Source organism: Saccopteryx bilineata, chromosome 1 (assembly GCF_036850765.1).
Source record: "Saccopteryx bilineata isolate mSacBil1 chromosome 1, mSacBil1_pri_phased_curated, whole genome shotgun sequence".
In the NCBI taxonomy this organism is placed as follows: domain Eukaryota; kingdom Metazoa; phylum Chordata; class Mammalia; order Chiroptera; family Emballonuridae; genus Saccopteryx; species Saccopteryx bilineata.
In genome coordinates, this window is record NC_089490.1 from 209,274,439 (window position 1) to 209,295,778 (window position 21,340).

Below are 21,340 nucleotides of genomic sequence, written 5' to 3' on the forward strand. Positions count from 1 at the left end.
CATATCTCTGCACATAAAGAGGAGGCAAAGGACTCAAGCCATACGCCACAAGAATTGAGCTAGAAGGAGCAAGTTCAGGCCTAAGACAGTGCAAGAGATGGGGAGGACGGAGTGTGGAGCTGCAGAGTGCCAGCCCATGGCCTGGGAGCAGCACAACAAACTCCCTGCCTCCTAAGGACCTGTTTTGTGCCCACTGTGTTCTCAGGGACCATGACTTGAAAGTATCTTGTGTGTTCCATGAAGGGGAAGACTTTCAAACAGAAGAAAAGTTATAAAGAAGAAGCTGCTTTCAGTTTCAAAAGAGAACACAAGTCAGACTCCGCTTGCTTCTCGTTTTTCAGCTGGTCAGCTCCTTGAAGACGCAAATATCCCTCAGTATGTAGAAGTCCCTCCAGGAAACACTGCTCTAAGCCTGATGCATTCAGATGACATTTCTCTTACATAAAATCAGTATGATTTTAAATTTTAAAATCAACACTGAATATTTATTAAGCATCAAGGGATCTCAGTGCAGCTCTGGCAATTCTTTCTTAAGGGCACTGAGAAGCATTTGACAGGTTTCTCCCACTATCTAAATAAATAAATAGAAAGCAAAAAGCTGCTTTCCAGTGGCAGCACTGACAAAGCCAGACCATTACAGGCATGGAACTTGAGCTTGCTCCCCAATGAGAGTGCTTTGGTTTCCTGATAAAATTGATTCCACTTTCTTCTAAGCTCCCACTAACCAGGCTTGTCCAGCTGGACGAAGACTTCTTTCTGGAGGCTGAAAAACTACAGCACATCGGACTCTCTCCTCCCCTTACTGCATACCAAGAGCAAAAGGCTGGATACTGAGGCTGAAGCGCAAATCCACACGGGCATGACAGTGTTAACCTCAGATCTTTAGAACTCCGAAAAAGAACAAGTGTTCCCTACATTTATTTCAGCTTAGTGTTTTGCATAAATACAGAATGACCAAAACTTAAAATGTGATGCAAAAAATGAGAGAAAGGGAAAATAAAGACAGGAAATTAAGATGCAATCAGGAGTCAGAATATAAAATCCTGTACACAGGCCTGAGCTCTTAGCTGCCCTGAGGTCAACTCAAAAAGGAAAACCACGTCGACTCTGGGAGTTAGCACCTTATTTCTTAATTTTTAAAAATCAGAAATTACCTCTACCTTTGAGCAATGTGATATCCTGATGAATTCATTATTTACACACACACACATACACACACACACACTAAATGAAAAAGACATTTTATAGCTATTGGCTTTAAAACAGTTAAAAGCTAAGAGCCAACTGCCAGACTAGTGCCCTTGAGAAGTTGTGTGGCTTACAGGAACAGATTTCCATTAAAGTCATTTCCAGTTTGTAATAACAGAGCCACCTGCATTACACCCAGGAGAATGTCCAGTTTTCTGTTCTCTTAGAGCTACATGTCAAAAAGGGACAATGCAAGCATATCTCCACCACAAGTATGTAAAACCTTTTTGGCCTCTCCAAGGGTGCAACCATTAGACACCCTAAAGCCTCACTGCAAGTGTACTGAGGAGAGACTGCTAATTCTATCGTGCTGCCACAGGCCACTGAGATCTGGAGATTCATGGTGTTACAGCCGCTCAGAGGTCTGCTTGCATGACAACCTAGATATCCTGAGCCGCCATCTGCTCAATACAGTTAGCAGAGGAAAGATCTGGAACACAGCTGAGTCCTCAGTAGGCCTGTAGGAGGTAATGATAAGGCTCTCAGAGGGCTTCTCAGGCACTCAAACTCCTGAAAGCTTTCTAACAAAGCTGTCTCTACTCGGAGGTGGACTTCCTACACAGAAGCAAAGGCACTAACCATACAGGAAGAGACTGATGAATCAGATTTCATAAAAATTAAGAACTTTTTGTTATCCAAAAATACCATTAAGATAGCAAAAGGCAAGCCATATTGGAAGAATCTATTTGTAAAATACATTTCTTCTAAAGAGCTTGTATATATACAGATATTCATAAAGAATGCATACAAATCAATAACAAAAAAGAATTCCCCCCACCCAAAGACTTAAAAAGCATTCTCAATTTATCAATAGACTTATGAGAATGACTTCAACATCCTTGGTCAGCAGAGAAATACAAATGAGAACCACATCAAGGTATTATTACATACATGCAAAAAATGGATGAAATAGAAAGTGATGTAGAATAACTGGAAATCTCATCATTACTGGTGGGAAGTGTAAGTTAATACAACTATCTGGCAATCGTTAATGCAGATGCCCACAGTTTATCTCACCATTCAGCAGTCTGCTTTACTATAGAAATACAGACACACAGCATTCTACCTAACAGTCACAAATGGTGAAAACCAACAAATGTCCACCAACAGCAGCATGGATAATAAAGAAGCCATAGTCTATAACACAATGAAAAATTAAACTGTAATAGGAAAAAACAACTACTGTAAAAATAAGTCTGGGTCTCAGACAGAACGCTGAGCAAAATAAGCAGACACTGAAGGACACAGGCAGCAGGACACAAGGCTGGAATGCAGGCAAAACCAGCCAATGGTGACAGAGACAGGACAGCAGTTACAGCCACTGAGGAGGAACCCAGTGACACTCCTGGTGCCATTAATGTTCTGTTTCTTGATCTGGTGGTGAGTTTGTTTTTGTAAAAATTAATCAAGTTGTGTATCTATGATGTGCGTGTTTTTCTGTATGACTGTTATACTTCAGTGAAAGTGCTCGCTTAGATAAAAGGGCTTGATGAAGCAAGACTCCAGATCTAGACATCCATTGTCACTACTTTTGCATGGAGTTGGAACTGGGAATTTACAATGAAGTTCTGGAAGGCTGCAGTAGGGCCTCTATTTCAAAGGCTACTTGAGCACCATGATGGGGAAGGGGATGGTTCCTGGAAGCATCACAACTGGCTTTTATTTTCCAATAATTTTCCAGAAACTGCAACAGGCATAGAAGAGAAGAGAACCAGCAAAGGCAAATCTCATGTGGAAACAAAGCAGCACAGAGCAGGAAGAAACTCGGGAGGGTGAGGGTTCTCAGCTGCCTGCCTTCGGGTAGGAAAACAGCCGTGGTTCCCCGGACGATGAGAACAGGTATTCGTAATAGCATGAAGAGACAGGGGTGACTTCTGGTCTGATATACCAGGCTAGAACTGTTAAGTCATTTATGGTTATTTTTACCAATGATATATTTTGAGAGGCCAGTCATGTTGCTTTTGAATGTTTTTTCTTGAAAATCTCTTTAATCTGGTGAGTCTCACTTGGTAAGAAATACAAAAGAATGGGCTATTTGGAGATGTTCCAATATGTACAAATAGCAGTGTGGTTTCCTGATCATGAACTTCTGAGTGAAGTGTCTTGCCATATGAAATAATTCTTATTTTAAAACCAGCATCACATTTACATAACTCATAATGCATTTCATCACATCTGCTCATTTATTTATTCTATTTTACAGCCATGCTTTTAAAAGGAATTTAATTCTGACAACAGGATATAGATTATCTTCATTAAGCTAATGAATATTCCTACCACAATCGTTAGTCACCCAAGACCAGGCTCATTGAAACCCCAGTCATCGTGGTCAGTCACATTCCTGGAAAACAATCTGCCACATGTCCCAGTGGATAAGTCTTTTGTGGAAAAACAAACCCTGTTTTCTAATGTGAGCAACAACAGCCATACGACCGAGTCCTCAAGTATGAAAAGCAATTACTGGGTAAAAGACATATAACACAACAACTCACAAAAACAATCACTTCAGATTATAAATGTTAATGGAACCATGGAACCCAGTGTTGGTCAAACACCAATAATTCTGTAAAGTTATTTTTTAGATGTGATTAATATTAAAGTCAGCAGACTTTGAGTGAAGCAGATGACCTTCCACAGTGTGGGTTGGCCTCACCCAATCGTTAGACTATAAGAAAAGAGACCGGGTGCCGAGGAAAGACAGCTGCTTCCAGGTGCCACATCAGCTCCTGCTTGGTCTCCAGCCGCCCACCTTCCATGAAGATTTCACTTAGCAGCTTCCATAATCAAATGAGCCAATTCCTAAAATCAGCCCCTCTCCCTCTGTGTGTGTGTGCATGCACGTGTGTGCACGTATGTATATATGTGTGTATGTGTAGATACACATATGCACATCCTATTGACTTTGTTTCTCTGGAGAACCCTGACTGATGCAAATGGCTTAACATTCAGATGTTACCAGTGTGAAAGGAACTCTGGGTATCTCTGACCAGACCTCTAGTGTATTTTTGTATCAGAAAAATACACTGCATGCTTTGTGGGATTGTCAAGTTCAACGCTCCACTGGGCATTATTCCCTGACAAAGTGAATGTATGAAGCATAATAGAAGTATCATAAAAAGTCTAATATACATAATTAACACATTTCTCACCAAATAACGTTATAATCATGACCCCAGGAAAAAATCTGACAAAATGAATAATGATCATGTGACCAAAGTTGAACTTCCACTTCTTTAAATTGTTTAGCTCGAAGCTTCCCCCTTTCAAAAACAACTTCCCAAAGTGAACCTTTGGTTCATTAGCACTTTCTGTCTCAATGATCACAAGGCTGGAGTTTCAACAAGGGACCGTAATTATTCAGATACCTGCCTCCAGACAGAGAGTAGCTCAACTTGAAGCCATGTCTTTGTGCCAAAAAACACAGCTTCTCCACTTATTTTGATTTTGAGAGGAGTAAGTCATCATTATAAATGTCAGAAACTGAAATGGCAGGTGACAGGGCTAAGGAAAGGACTATTACAGCCAGAGGAATCCACAGAAAGGCAAAGGAGGGATCACACAGGCTGCTACAGTGGGCTCTAAAAGTGTTCTTTCTGGTTCTTGTTCAAGTGAAGGCCGGCAAGTGCATGTGCTTAAGTAAAAGCCAGTTTACTAATGAGCAAAAGGAACAACCCAGGTCTTGCCATTGTTTTCAAACACTGGCACTTCTGGGAATCTGACATGAAGCACAAAGCTCGTGAGCATGACTCACCGCGAAGTGGTTGCCCCTCCAATCAACAATGGAACCTTTATTGCTAGTCTCTCCATTTCCTTGGCAACAAATATCATTTCATCCAGGGAAGGAGTGATGAGTCCTGACAGACCAATTATATCTATTATTTAAAAACAGGGGAGAAAAGGGACAAATTAGAAGGAGGATGACAGCAAAAGAAGAAAGTATGAAGATTCATTTAAAAAATTTCATAATAGAGACCATAAGATATAATATGAATTTCTAATTCTAAGACATCTTTGCTAACTGGAGTTTCTTTTTTTTTATTATTCAGGGCAAAGAGAGGAGACAGAGACACGCCTACAAGCACCCCAACCAGGATCCACCCGGCAAAGCCCACTAGGGGGCGATGCTCTGCCCATCTGCTGTGTTGCTCTATTGCTCAGCAACTGAGCTCTTCTTAGCACCAGAGGCGAGGCCATGGAGCCATCCTCCATGCCCAGGGCCAACTTACTTGAACCATTTGAGCCATGGCTGCAGGAAGGCAAGAGAGAGGGGTGGGGGAGAGAAGCGAGAGGAGAGGGGTGAAGAAGCAGATAGGCACTTCTCCTGTGTGCCCTGACTGGGATTTGAACCTGGGACATCCACATGCCAGGCTGACGCTTTACCACTGAGCCAATCGGCTAGGGCCTGACTGAGATTTCAATTCATTGTTTGCTTTTGGAAGTAAATATATATAATTTGTAACTTAAAGTTGCAATAATGTATTTGCCACAGTTTTGGTAAGCCATGCAATAGAATATATTATTAGTTATGATTTCCCAGTGTGTGCAGAACATGAACACTACACACAGAGAAAAAAGACTAACACAGCACCATCCTATTATAAGAAGGTTGTCTCCATTCCCTGCCTTCAGTGCTATACCGGAGATTCACATTCCCTCTTCAACCCCCATTATAAGTGGCACTGAAAGCAGCCCTCATGTAGGAGCTGGCACTTCATTATCTGAATGTCCCACCAGTTCCAGCAGTGCTGGGGCATCTAGTCACTGATAAACAGACACTGAGGAAAATTCCCAGAAGCTCAGTTGTACAGTACCTGCTTTGTGGTCCAGAGCTGCTTTCAGTATCTTGTCACAGGGAATCATGACTCCTAAGTCAATAACTCTGAGGTATAGAAAGGGGATGTGAGAAAATTAAAAAGAACACATTAGAGACAAGGCTGAAATGAACATTTTTATTTAGCCATTGAATAGTACTCTGATGTAAACTGGAAGCACACTGAAATGCCCACCACTACCATTTATTGAGTACTCAACCATATGCAGGCACTATGCTAAGCTTTTATAAGCATTTTACTATATAATTCACCCATTTAGGCCCTGGCTGGGTAGGTCAGTGGATAGATCATCCCAGCATGCCAAGGTTGCAGGTTGGATCCCTCATCAGGATACATATGAGAAGCAACCAATAGACCCTGGCCAGTTTGCTCAGATGATAGAGTGTTGGCCTGGTGAATGAATGTCCCGAGTTTGATTCCCAGTCAGGGCAGACAGGAGAAGCAACAATCTCCTTCTCTCCCTCTTCTACTCCTATAGCTTTGGCTCAGTTGGTTCAAGTGCTGGCCCTGGACACTGAGGACAGCTCAAGTGGTCTGAGTGTGTCAGGCTCAGGTGCTAAAAATAGCTTGATTTGAGCATCAGGCTCAGACAGGGGCTGTCAGGTAGATCCTGTTTGGGGCCCATGCAGGAGTCTGTCTCACTATCTCCCCTCTTCTCACTTAAAAAAAGAAAAAAAGAAGCATATGTAAAATTTACTTTCATGTAATTGAATATCTGATCAATATTTAAAAATATTCTAAATTATTTCTTGAGAGAAATTAAACTAGAATATTAATAGTAGATATAACAGTTAAAGTTGTTTAGGCTCTGGCCAGTTGGCTCAGTGGTAGAGCGTTGGCCTGGTGTGCAGAAGTCCCGGGTTCGATTCCCGGCCAGGGCACACAGGAGAAGCGCCCATCTGCTTCTCCACCTTCTCCACCCCTCCCCCTCTCCTTCCTCTCTGTCTCTCTCTTCCCCTCCCGCAGCCGAGGCTCCATTGGAGCAAAGATGGCCCGGGTGCTAGGGATGGCTCCTTGGCCTCTGCCCCAGGCGCTAGAGTGGCTCTAGTCGCGGCAGAGAGACGCCCCGGATGGGCAGAGCATCGCCCCCTGGTGGGTGTGCCGGGTGGATCCCGGTCGGGCGCATGCGGGAGTCTGTCTGACTGTCTTTCCCCATTTCTAGCTTCAGAAAAATACAAAAAAAAAAAAAAGTTGTTTAACTTTATAACTGAAATAAATATTAGGTGGTAAACTGACATATAGCACAGAGCCTCAACTTTTGGGATCAGAAGTCCTGAGTATGGCCTGCCACTTGCTAACTATGTGAGCATGAAAACATCACTTAACTTCACTAAGCCTTGGTTTTCTCATCTGGTAAATGAGAAATACAATAATTGAGGCAGGCAGAGTAGGATCAAAAGCCTTAAAGAAAGGGAAAGGATAAAAGAAAAGGAAGTAAAAGAAAAAATCAGAAAAGGTAAAATAACCTAAGTAACTTTGTTTCCCAAAGAACTATTTGCAAGTGGAACAAAAAGCAGATATTAAGATTACTAGACTGATGACTACTGGACTGAAAATGAACAACACTCCTTAGAATTAGCCCCACTGTGTTGTCTGCACCAATAGCAACACCTCCCTCCTTCTATGAATGCCATTTCTCCCTTCCCTTTCCCAGAAATACCCCTTGCCTCTGTCTCCAAATCAGGACACTATTTGGGCTTCTGCCTGATTTAAAGGTTCCCGAATAGCTGTTCTTTTTTATCTCAGCAAATACTCACTACCTCTTACAGTGGAAGGCCTTTATATTCTTAGGTTAACAGCATCATATACTACTGCCTCATCCCCATGAAAAATGTGTTCTGTCTAGACAGTGCTATCGCTTTTAGTTCTCTTTACATTTTTTCTCCCACAAAGAAAAAAAATGTTTTTTATCATTTCATAAGATTCACTGCATCAGTGACAAAGAATCAGGAATGAAAAAGGTGCTTTAGGACTTGGTACTGGATGGTTAGCTAGACTCACTCACTAGCTGGGTGAGTCACTCAAGCACCCTGCCTTGAACACCGATGTTCAGTGGAAGTACATTAACTATATAAGGCACATCTCCAGGGCACTTGTTCACTAGCTGATGCTACAAAGTTAAATTCACCAATGCCAAGACTCCATCGTTGTAAGACACAAAACCCAAAGGGTATTTGATCTGATAGAAAAATCTGCTCATTCACTTTTGATTTTGTAAAAGAAATAAAGCTTCATCAGCAGATGTTTCTCCAGTTAGACTTACTAGCAAAGATAAGCAGACCTTCAAAGCACAAGACAGAGAAATTGGATGTACTGAGGAAAGCCAGGGTTAATGAGCAGGTTCTCATAGCCGCAGACACCCTGAGAAATGCCACAGCTCTCCCTGGCCTCTTGAAATACCTTTACTGGAGAAAAAGCATGCCTAGTATGATTCTCTTGGCTACTTATCCATTTTCAAAATAAAAAATGACAAACACAGGACAACAATATCTCAAAAATGCTTTACAGGCCTGACCTGTAGTGGTGCAGTGAATAAAGCATCGACCTGGAAATGCTGAGGCCACCGGTTTGAAACCCTGGGCTTGCCTGGTCAAGGCGCATGTGGGAGTTGATGCTTCCAGCTCCTCCCCCCTTCTCTCTCTCTCTGTCTCTCTCTCTCCCTCTCTCTCTCCTCTCTAAAAAAAAAAAATGAATAAAAAAAATGCTTTACAAAGTTTACCTACAAGTCACCTTTCAACAGGTCAGTCCCTTTATCATAGTTGAACATGTACTTGGCTATTCAGTCAAATAAACAGTCAACTTCTCGAATGAAGTAAAGTGAACAAAATCATTTTGGTGTCTCTAGTACAATTCAGGGCACATAACAGATGATCTACAAATGTTTTTAATTAGCTGAACTGAATTTTAACTAATCATGATAAAAGCAAATCAAAACCAACAATATCAGGTTTTAAAAGTTAAGACAAGAGCAAAAATGTCTTGTAGATTGTAGGAAGCAAACACCTCATCCAAATAGGCAGAATCTCATTAGAACAATGTCCACTGCCTCTCCAACATGTTTATCTTTTAAAAAAATCATAAATACATTCTGAGGAATATTCCTCATTTCCAGGACCAGAAAAGAATGCTAAATCTTGACAGTGAGTAAGCAGGCAAACAGAAGTACTTGTGAGGACAGAGGGGGAAAACCACCACCCTGACATGGCTCCCCAACCCCCGCCTTCCTGAGTGGTTCTGTACCATTAAACCAGCCTTGAATGCAGAGATGGAGAAACATGTTGACCAAAGAGAGGGAGCTTTTAGGGTGTCACCAGACAGCAGAAGAGAACTCTAAGGGGTACAGCTGCAGCTGCAGCAGGACTCTGTTCTCAACAGAGAAAACAGCACATTGGAAAGAAGTCCATGACTCAAAGGACTGTTGGTTGGACATGGACCAAAGAAGGCATTAGTTACATTAGGTTTTTGATTATAAACAATGTGTTGACATTGGAGCAAACATACATTTACGAAAAGCCATCCGCTTTTCCAAGGAAATAACTTTGTGCTGAATATTTATTCACTATAATTAGATATATCGAAAGGGATTTTACTTTGATAAAACATTCCAAAATCTACCTTCCAAATTACCTTCATAATTACCAAGAAGCATGTGTAGTCCTGCTCTAAGCAAAGGAAAGAGAGAACTGTACAGTCAAAACCTTCTTATAAAACTCCGTTTAGCCAGTCTTAAAAGTATGGCAGTTCAGAGAGGGAGTAAAGAAATGCGTTGCATGCCACTGGCAATGGGTAAAGCCCAATGTTTTGGTTACTGGAACCTCTGGCACAAGGTCAATTCTCAGGAAGCCTCTTGGTTGTTTTGACCCTGATTAAATTGTTTTTACTTTTCTTTTTGTCCTTACTGAACATACGACAGATTAAATAATTACAAACTTAGGCCCTGGCCGGTGGCTCAGTGGATAGAGCATCGGCCCAGCGTATAAATGTCCTAAGTTTGACTCCCAGTCAGGGCACATAAAAGAAGTGACCATCTGCTTCTCTTCCCTCCCTTTCCCCCTTCTCTCCCTTTTCCCCTCCCACAGACAGTGGTTTGATTGGTTTGAGCATGGCCCTGGGCACTGAGGTCCAAGCACATCAGCCTCAGGCACTAAAAATAGCTCAGTTCCTGAGCAATGGTTCCCATGTGTCGTCAGGACACATGCAGGAGTCTGTCTCACTGTCTCCCTTCCTCTCATTTAAAAATAAAAAAAATAATAATAGTAATAATTACTAACTTAAAGCATTTGAAAACGTGTGTTCAATGTAAAAAATCTGAAAACACAGTAAGAAAAAAGAAATTAAAAGTAGCCTTTAACATTCACTAAAGAATTATAGTGTGAATGCTTTTATTTTTAAGAAAGTGGTTGAAAATAGTGGGACTTACCTAAAATTATTGCAGCTGAGAACTACTCCAACTATGTTCTTACCGATGTCATGCACATCACCTTTAACAGTGGCCAACACAATGGTGCCTTGGTAAGGGTCCTGGAGAGTAAGATAAGTAGCTGAACATCGCTGTGGTCATTTGACAGCAGATTACCTAGTTCTCAAGAAGCCAACCAGTGTTGGCACAGGAAGCAATTTAATACAACTAAAACAACCTTAAAGACAAACTCAGAACCCAAATTATGTGCCTGCAGATAGGGTGCTGTAAGCCTGAGCAGTTCCAAGGTGGCTTACCTGGTCGGTTAACTCAGGGGGCTTCAACCAAGATCATTAACTCAAGGAGCAGTTTAGGTTCAAATACAAAACAGCCCCACAGCTGAAGGCCATATCCTTAACACCCAAAACTGTCAGACAAGTTTTAATATTAGCAGGGAAGGGAGAAGGAGGAGCCGGTGAGCAGCACATGTGCCATCAGTCTGAAGTGCACAGCAGCCTTGCCCAGGGAGAGATTTGATTATCAACGTGTCTTCAACACTGCTGTTCTGTGACTATAAGCATGCCCTCCCTCAGAAACAAAGGCATGCAGGGCAAGCAGGACTTTTATAAACACTATGTCTGTCTGAACCATTCACAAACTCAGATCAGTTTAAGGATTCAGAATCTGAGGGACCAAAGTCGACTGAGCTTCACAGGAAGCTAAGCTGAGTGCTTCCTGTGGTGGTGACGCCAACAAGAATCATGCTGAATCCAGAAGCAATGCCAAGGACATCACCAGTACACATAGGATATCCAATTAATAAGTTTTCCCAAACCAAACATTACTCAATTGTATCAAGGGTAGGGACCAATTTTTATAGGTACAGTGTCTAGTGCAGTACCTAGAGCACAGTATGAGCTTTGTAAATGGTCAATAGACAAATGAATAAATGAACTGGTTTTGCCTTGAAATCATAGGCTTTGTTTGAAAAATTATGTTCATGTTTAAAGTTTCATAAAGCCACATTCAAAGGAAAATCCCAGGGTATTCTGATGCTTGGTATAGGAGATCATTTCTTTGTTTTCCATTCAATGACAAACAGCAAAGTCCCACAGTCCCTGCCCCACTCCATTAAGAGTCTCAGGCCAGTCCCCACAGGAACCACAGGCCTGGACAAACGACTTGCCTCTTCTTTTACTGTGCCAGTAAGTACTTTAGATTTTTCTCTTTCTTTTTCCATGAAGGGAATAAGGTGGCCAACAGCCTTCTTCATGACCCGAGCTGACTTTATAACCTGGGAAAAACACATAGACATAGGTATCTCTATCAAACCAACTAAACAGTTGCTAATGGCCACTTGTGAACTTTTAGCATGAATTAAGGATGCACACTTTGACCTCAGGTCAGCCATACTGGAGTCCACTTTTGACAGTGGGTAGGGTAGGAATGAGCTCCTGTGGGGAGAGCCAATGAATGAGATGTCACAGAAGGAGAACAAGCTAGAGATCAAATGTCGCTATTTCCATCCTCTGAACATCTGCACATGATCTTTTCTCAACTCTAGGGCCTTCCATCGTTTTTCCAAGCGTCAAACTTCTGCACCGTGGTGAGCCCTTCTCAGCCTTCTTCCCTCAATCCCCAGCATTATAATTCACTTATAATTAAGGCTTATGCTTAAGCAGGAACAGGGCCTTTTACAAAATCCATCAATGTATGCTAAAACTCATGGGCGGGAATATGATAAGAAACAGGATATCTGCACAGTGTCTGAGTTTCTCCCTACAAGTAAATTCACAGTGAGAAAACCTAGCCAATGCCATTAGCCAAATGATTCAAGTTAACATCACCAGGAATGAGACAGCAACATCATGGAGCTCCTTCTGCAATCCACTGAGAAGTGTACCACGACACATGTGCTGTTCTTGCCCAAAACAAGAAAATTTCAGACAAACTCAGAAATGAGAGCCCTGGCCAGACAGCTTGGTTGGTTAGAACATCGTCCCAAAGTGCAGAGGTTGCTAGTTTGATCCCTAGTCAGGGCACATACAGAAACAGATCGATGTTCCTGTCTTTCTCTATCTCTATCTCCCTTTCTCTCCCTCTAAAATCAGTAAATAAAAGTTTTTTTAAAATGAGGTACACTCTATAATAACTATACTGGACTCTTTAAAAGTCAAGGTCACAAGAGGACCTGTCAGAAGGCAGGATAAAAGCAAAGTGGGATCCTAGAACAAAAGGAAACAGTAGTGGAAAAACTGCTGAAATCTGATTAAGGTCTTTATTTAACATATACCAACATTAATTTCCTGGTTCTGATAACTGTACCATGGTCAGGTAAAAATGTTAACATTAGGGGAAGAAGTTGGTGTGGGATATATAGGCACTTTTAGTATATGTGCTGCCGAAGCGAGCACTATATAGGCACTTTTAAAATTACACTAGTAACTTGTCTGTAAGTCTAAAGTTAACTCAAAAGTGAAGTTAAAAATCAGTCAACCTCATGAAAAACAAAGACTGAGGAACTGTCACAGACAGGAGGAGATTAAGAAGACAGGACATTAGGCCCTGGCCAGTTGGCTCACCGGTAGAGCATCGGCTTCTCTACCCAAGAGAAGCGCCCATCTGCTTATCCACTCCAACCACCCCCCTCATTTCTCTCTCTCCCCCCTCCTCCTCCTCTGTCTCTCTTCTCCTCCCTTCCTGCAGCCGTGGATTGATTGGAGCGAATTGGCTATGGGCACTGAGGATGGCTCCATGGCCTCCATCTCAGGCACTAAAAAATGGCTCCAGCTGCAATAGAGCAAGGGCCCCAGATGGGCAGAATATCGCTCCCTAGTGGGCATGCTGGGTGGATTCTAGTTGGGGTGCATGTGGAGTCTGTCTCTCTGCCTCCCCTTCTCTCACTATAAAAATAAAAAATAAGGCCCTGGCCGGTTGGCTCAGCGGTAGAGCGTCGGCCTGGCGTGTGGGGGACCCGGGTTCGATTCCCGGCCAGGGCACATAGGAGAAGCGCCCATCTGCTTCTCCACCCCCGCCCCCTCCCCTTCCTCTCTGTCTCTCTATTCCCCTCCCGCAGCCAAGGCTCCATTGGAGCAAAGATGGCCCGGGCGCTGGGGATGGCTCCTTGGCCTCTGCCCCAGGCGCTACAGTGGCTCTGGTCGCGGCAAAGCGATGCCCCGGAGGGGCAGAGCATCGCCCCCTGGTGGGCAGAGCATTGCCCCTGGTGGGCATGCCGGGTGGATCCTGGTGGGCACATGCGGGAGTCTGACTGTCTCTCCCCGTTTCCAGCTTCAGAAAAATACAAAAATACAAAAATAAATAAATAAATAAATAAAAAATAAAAAATAAAAAAATGTTTATAATATGTTATAGAATTAAAGGGATCAATAAACAACTTGGCAAAAAAAAAAAAAAAAAAGAAGACAGGACAACTAAAGGTCCCTCAGCTTGACTGTCAGATGATGATGGTGATGGTGGTGGTTCACACGTTAAATTATCAAACTGTGTCCTTTAAACATGTGTAGTTTAATGTATATTAAATATAAAACAATAAACCTGTTTTTAAAAGGATGACTTTTGAAGGAAATGGGCAATTAACAATAAGGAATAATTTAAAAAAGAAAAAGAATAGGTGTGTTACTTTTTTATAGGCCTCATGCCCCAAACCCTGACAGCTCAGCAAGTTTTTGTTAGCTGATGTGGTTAGTAGCTTCTATAAATCAAAACAAGAGTTCTAGTTTTACCTGAAATATACTTAAGTATACCACTACTGTATTTAAAATGGTAGTGATTTTTTCAAAATATACATCCTAAAAAATGAATTTTGTCTGGTCAAATCAAATGTTACTATTATTAACTTTACACTAATCTTGAGTTCCATTTTAATGTGGGAGGAGGCAGACAGCTGCTGGGGATAAGTCGTGGTACAGAACATCAGACACAAAGATTAGAAGAATTCCAGATGACCTCTACCCTCCACATCACTCTAAATCTAAATTTTTCTTGATATTACTGCTAAATACATTAAGATAAAAAAGAAAAAGAAAAAAGAAAGACCAGATCCCATGTCCCTGAGTTCTTGTCAAAATTAAAACCTGATGCTCTCAGAGGGTGGCTCAGTGAATAAAGCATCAACCCAGTGGTCCAGAAGTCACAGGTTCAATCCTCCATCAGGGCACATAAAAGAAGCAATCAAGTACACAACTAACTGAAACAACAAGTTGATCTCTCTCCCTCTCTCTCTCTTTCAAATCAATGGGAAAAAAACATGGGTGCTATATCCAAAAATTATATATTGAAAGACAAAGTCTTTTCTTTCAATTGTGAAAGTTTTTCCCCATCTTTTGCCAACCTGAGGTAGAAACATTTTCCCAGCTCCAAAAAGATTGCCAACAACTTTCATTCCATTCATCAGAGGTCCTTCAATTATATTTAGAGGTCGAGGATATTTTTCTTGGTTCAACCTGGCTTCCTCAGTATCCTCAATAATGTGTTTTTCAATGCCCTACAAAAAAAATTAGGAAACAAATCTATATAAATAAAAATGTAAATGTTTGTTTGTTCAAAATCTTAAATCTCTGAAAGTTCTTCACCGATTGCTTTGAAATTTTGACACAATGTTGCACTCAAATACGCGTGTTTTTATATACCTACTATTACATAGATGTCACACCTGTGACAGGTAAAAACATGCTTTTTTGAAAAACAGCGCCATCTGTTGGATGTAAAAGCAACACACACTATACTATATATTTTACAATTCTATTTGTCGTAGAAGCAACAGTATTGACAGGACCTTTCAAAGGTGAAGATGTCCTCATTCCTCACATTCCTATGATTCCAACAGATATGCCATTTCAATTTAAGAGATTGCAATTCCCAATTCGATTGGCATTTGCAATCACCATCAACAAAGCTCAGGGCCAATCTTTAGAGTTGTGCGGTTTAGATCTAGACATGAATTGCTTCTTACATGGACAATTATATGTTGTGTGTTCTAGACTTGGCAAACCAGACAATCTCTATATCTACACAGACAATGGAACAACAAAAAATATTGTATACCCACAAGCATTGTGAACTTAACGTATTAGAAACGTATGTTTTTTCTTTCTTTTCTTTTTTTTTTTTTTTTTTTTTTTTGCATTTTTCTGAAGCTGGAAACAGGGAGAGACAGTCAGACAGACTCCCGCATGCGCCCGACTGGGATCCACCTGGCACGCCCACCATGGGGCGATGCTCTGCCCATCCTGGGCGTCGCCATGTTGCGACCAGAGCCACTCTAGCGCCTGAGGCAGAGGCCACAGAGCCATCCCCAGCGCCCGGGCCATCTTTGCTCCAATGGAGCCTTGGCTGCGGGAGGGGAAGAGAGAGACAGAGAGGAAAGCGCGGCGGAGGGGTGGAGAAGCAAATGGGCGCTTCTCCTGTGTGCCCTGGCTGGGAATCGAACCTGGGTCCTCCGCACGCTAGGCCGACGCTCTACCGCTGAGGCAACCGGCCAGGGCCCTCTTTCTTTTCCATTTAACCCTACTGAGCCACAGCAATGCGTGGCTGGGTACAGCTAGTATCATATAAAACAGTAGCTTACGTCCAAACAGGCAACAAAAAATGGATCACAAAAATGCTTAAGGGTACAGGTTTTGGAATCAAACTGCATGGTTCAAATCCTGGCTCCTATTACCAGTTCAGGGGATTCATTAAGCCTCAGTTTCCTAAATCACAGTATCACGTAGTATCTGCCTCATATAGTTATGCTGAGGATTAAATGAAACACCTGTATAAAGTGCTCAGGGAATTGATTGACACAAAGTAAATACTCAGTAAAAGCAAGCAGGAGCACTAACAGGCAAAGGTCAAATTCATAATAAAATATACTTTTTATCCTAGCAGTTTAACAGACTATACATAATAAATATCTCCTGTGAACTCAGTACTTCTCAGTGCAATATTAGGAGCTGAGGAGGAAAAAAAGGGCAGGACACTTAGGCAAAATTCAAACCCAAGAAGCCTCCATTGACTTGTCCTGCCTTCAGTCATCAAGCCCCAGCCTCCAATGTTCCCAGTTCAAGGATCCTTGAGTGTGGCTGACTAGTTCCACAACTTGAAATATGTGAATCTCAAATAGTTAAACATTAAATTCTAGAGCAAAACAAACAAACAAAAAAACTCTGAAATTCTCCAGACTCATAAAAGAGGGAACTAATGCCAGGAGATTTTATTATCTTGCCTAATATTACAATTATCAGCAGAAGAGCCAGGACTGTTTTTTTTTTTTTTTCATTTTTTTAGAGAGGAGAGAGAGAGAGAGAGAGAGAAAGAGGGAGGAGAGAGAGGAGAAAGATACAGAGAGAAGGGGGGAGGAGCTGGAAGCATCAACTCCCATATGTGCCTTGACCAGGCAAGCCCAGGGTTTCGAACCGGCGACCTCAGCATTTCCAGGTCGACGCTTTATCCACTGCACCACCACAGGTCAGGCCAGGACTGCTTTTTGATTGAAGGACAGCAACCTGGCCTAGAACAGTGTTTCTCAAGCATGGCACTACTGATGTGGGGCTGAATAATCCTGTGTCATGCAGGCCTGTCCTGTGTAGGGTGTTTAGCAGCACCCTGGCCATTGGATCCAATAACACCTCCCACCCCAGTTTTGATGACCAAAATGTCTCTGAACACTGCCAAATGTATCCGAGGTGGGGGATGGGTTGGGGACAGGGTGGTGTAGGGCAGTGTTTTCCAACCTTTGGTCCACAGACAAGTGCTAGTCTGCCAGAGATTTCACACAGGTCTGCGGGAGTTAACCTATAGGGTCTACAATCTTCATATAACAGCAGGGCGGTTAACTCTTTCGTGGACTGCCATGAAATTTCTGGCACACCGGCACCAATCTGGGGACCAGGAGTTGAAAACCACGGGTCTAGGGAGTCCCCTTTGCTGTCAGTACCACTTCTGCAGCAATATGAGACAAGGATGAGGGGCCTCAGCCCAAGTCCCCCACACAGCACCCCCACAGCTCACCTTCACAAGGGCCGAGTCCCCCCTGTCCTGTCCCCTCTACCCCGCACAGTCCCCCAGGGCTCACCTTCACAAGGGCCGAGTCCCCCCTGTCCCGTCCCCTCTACCCCGCACAGTCCCCCAGGGCTCACCTTCACAAGGGCGTACTCCAGGCGTTCCTCAACGGGGCCACTCCTCCACTCATCAGTCTGGACGACCTTCTTCCCTCCTTTGCCATGAGTCTTAATGGAAATTAGGAAAGAAAGACAGATACAACAGGTCCTTAATGAACTATTTGGCAACAAAAACTATGCCTTATCCTTCTTTTGTATTTCTAGCCCCTGGTAGAGTATCCAGAGTGTATTAAGACCTCCATAAATGTTTGAGGGAAGCAGCAGTCTTTTAGGATTTGAACTTTCGGTAGAGGGACAGAGTGAGGCACCGTTTCCCTTCCTTCTTTCCTAAGAGATAACGTGAGACAAAAGATAAATTCCAGGACAGTCAGAGAAGTTCTGCCCCACATCTACAAGCTGGGACAGCTCTCAGCAGGGAATATCACTGTCCACAGATGAGTGGAGGCTGGAATGCACTGAGTCAGATGGCGTCAGGGTGGGGGGTGGCGTGCACACAGCGGTGCAGGGCTCAGCCATAACCTCAGGGGGGAGACACGTGTGCTAAGGGCTAAAGGAGTGGACAACACAGATGACACCTGGAATTTTGAGGAAGGAGTGATTATCACAGACTGGGGTGACGAGAGACTTTGAAGAAGCTAACAGAATCAGCAAAGGGACAAACTTGCCATGACCATGGTACACAAGGTGAACTGCAGTATTACCTCATCTGTTTTCTCCATCTCACTAGTGGTACCAGTTGCCTAAAAACCATACTCTAAGTATCTGTCTTAAATAGCCATGCCTCCCTCACATTTAATGGGTCTGTTAGTCCTAATGATTACACTTCTATATTTCTCTCCGCCTGCTTCCACTTTCATAGTCCAAGCAACTAACTGATGTCTGCAGCCCAGACTCACCCTGGTCTCCATGTGTCTTCTGCACAGTAGCCAGAGAGACCTTCCAAAATGCAGATGTGGTCAAACCGCCCCGGTGAAAAAACTCACTGTAGGCTGACCTGGCCTTTTCGCAGAGCCGTCTTCCACCACGCCCTGCAAGCTCAGCTACCTCACACTCTGGATCCTTACACTCACCATCGTCTTTACACCTCGAGGCCCACATATTTGTTCACTTGATACACATTTATTCCACACCTACCACAAGACCAGCCCCAGCTAGATGCAAATACATATCCCCTAGGAAGGACTACCAGCACCACCCTCCAACCCCAAACCTCAGCCTGGCTAACTCTGGTTCGGCATCAGGTCTCATGGGCCTCCCCCCCTTTGGGCTTGGGGTCCTGCATGAGTGTTCTCGCAGCACCTGTCCATCCCCTCACAGCACTTACCACACTGTCTTAGAACTTCCTCTACTCATTTCTGCATGGCTCACCAAACCGCGGGCTCTGTCGGGCACACCCCCCTTACTACTGCTGTTCTCTAAGTTCAGTAAAGTGCACAGCACAAGAGTTCAGTCAATGTTAGCTGAATGATACAATGCTGACCAAAAATGGATTTTTCTGGAGCGATGTCTGTGCAGGACAGTAGAGACCCAGTGACAGAGCACCAGAAATCCAAGCTATGAAATCTGGATTTAACCTTCCAGGCAACTGTGGAGTCAGGGGTGGGGAAGACAACACAATTCAAAGTCCTAATGCTGAAGAATGATATTCAAAGTAGTATTTTAAAGAGAACCCCACAAGGAGCAGAATGTTTTATGAATCCATGATAAAGGCCTGGACTACAGTGATGGTAATAGAAGGGGAAACAGACTAACGTAGAGGCACTAAAGTAACAGACACCGTTACTTTAGGAGAAGGAAAGAGTAGGGAGAACTGCTGGACTCAGGCTGGGGTGGCTGTCTGAAATAATGGCAGCACAAGGGCTTGCTCACACAGCGCAAGACCAATGCCTCTCTTACACACTGAACAACCTAGAGAAGATGGTAATTAGAAAAGAATTATTTGTGACACTATTGATAATAGCCAAGACATGGAAGTGTCCGTCAATAGATGAATTAAGATATATATATATGTAATGGAATATTAATCAGCCATAAAGAAAATAAACCCTTCCATCTGTGACAACATGGATTGAACCTGAGGGCATTAGGCTGAGTGAAATGAGTCAGATAAAGATAATTACTATATCATCTCACTTTCATGTGGAATCTAAAAACAATGAATTCATAGATACAGAGAATAGACTGGTGGTTCCCAGAGGTGGGGGGTGGGGTCAGGTGAAATGACTGAAGTGGGTAAAAAGGTATTTTATACTTTCAGTTATAAAATAAGTCCTGGGGATGTAATGTACAGCATGGTGACTATGGTTAATAATACTGCATTGAATAGTTCAAAGTCATCAAGAGAGTAGATCTTAAAAGATCTCATCATATGAAAACAAATCTGTCTGAGCATGGCTTTTAAGATACCAAGAGGCAGAAAAAAGCCCAATAGAGATCAGGGGAACTACCAGCTTTTAGGATACGCCTTTAAAGGCTCCAACACTCCAAAGGGGTCTTATAGGATTCCATCTGGGTCCTGCTTCAATAGTGAAAAGGAAGGTCATTGAGCTAAAGCCTGCCTGGCTTACATGTCTTTGCTGTGAGGAAAAAGGGACACTGGAAGGTAGGCTTTCCCCTCGCTCCTCTAAGGGAGGGTTCAGTCTCTTCCAGCCCTGCTCCAGCCACCTATGACCTAACCTTGCCCAGAATGCTGGGGTTTGCCACTGAAGGCTGAAGGTGGCCAGGGCCGTTGGACACTTGTGGACGACCCTAGGGTATTTCTTCCAAGAAGCAGATAAAACTGATCTCATTTGCACAAGGGCCACTTAACTATGTCTTGCCTTAATAGTCAGGTTTTTTATTCTTCCCTCAAAGATCTCTATTGTGGGTGTTGATAGTCCTATTTTCTGCTGCTTTGTTTAATATATAGTGTTTCCTTTATTCCTCCTACCTCAATGCCCCGCTCATATTTCAGGCTGGGACCTACTCCTAATTTAGAGCTCTCTCTCCCCCTTTTGCCAACTTCTATTATGAATCTACCTTTGCCACCCAACTTAGTGTATCCCAAGGTTCTCTTTACCAAGCCACAGTTGCAGAGCTCCAGGGAAAAGCACCCTGGTCTCATCTCTCCACACATGCTGCAGATGGCTTTTCCAGTCTACCTGAATCATTACCAGCTAGAAGCAGCAATCATTGGGACTTGGACGTGAGCTGCAAAGTATAGAATTGTGACAATTCCAGTGCCATGCGGACTTTTCCTGGATGTGGACTTTTCCTGGACTCCTGCTCCTTGTGACAGCTCCTAACGGACTGAACTGGGGTTGGGTTGCACTTGCAGGGATTTGGAATGGTGATGGTGCCAACTTGGACTTGGTGAACACGTTAAGAACACTACTCTTTTATTGATTCTTGCTGTATTGTCCAAGAGTTTGCTTAAAGCAGCAGTTCTCAACCTGGGGTCGCGACCCACAGGTTGAGAACTGCTGGCTTAAAGGCTTTAATCATTGTAAAAAAAAAAAAAAAAAAAAAAAAAAAAAAAAATATATATATATATATATATATATATATATATATATATATATATATATATATATATATATAAAAGACTGGATAAAGAAGATGTGGCACATATACACCAGGGTATACTATTCAGCCATAAGAAATGATGACATCGAAAAAAAGAAAAAAGAAATGATGATATCGGATCATTTACAACAAAATGGTGAGATCTTGATAACATTATACGGAATGAAATAAGTAAA

At 42.8% G+C, this 21,340-nt stretch overlaps 1 protein-coding gene across 12 annotated transcripts in view; it reads right to left on the reverse strand.

The window, feature by feature from the left end:
- MTR (5-methyltetrahydrofolate-homocysteine methyltransferase) overlaps nt 1–21,340 on the reverse strand; it is a 111,862-nt gene that overhangs the window by 19,469 nt on the left and 71,053 nt on the right. For 11 of the 12 annotated variants that reach the window (XM_066234651.1, XM_066234607.1, XM_066234596.1 and 8 more), the window contains 6 exons: nt 17,619–17,708; nt 14,831–14,983; nt 11,666–11,773; nt 10,501–10,601; nt 6,060–6,127; nt 5,000–5,120 (listed from right to left, as the gene is read on the reverse strand). In XM_066234651.1, the coding sequence (XP_066090748.1) occupies nt 5,000–5,120; nt 6,060–6,127; nt 10,501–10,601; nt 11,666–11,773; nt 14,831–14,983; nt 17,619–17,708 (641 nt within the window). The remainder of the gene's footprint in view (nt 1–4,999; nt 5,121–6,059; nt 6,128–10,500; nt 10,602–11,665; nt 11,774–14,830; nt 14,984–17,618; nt 17,709–21,340) is intronic. The other variant, XM_066234642.1, reaches the window with a different exon arrangement.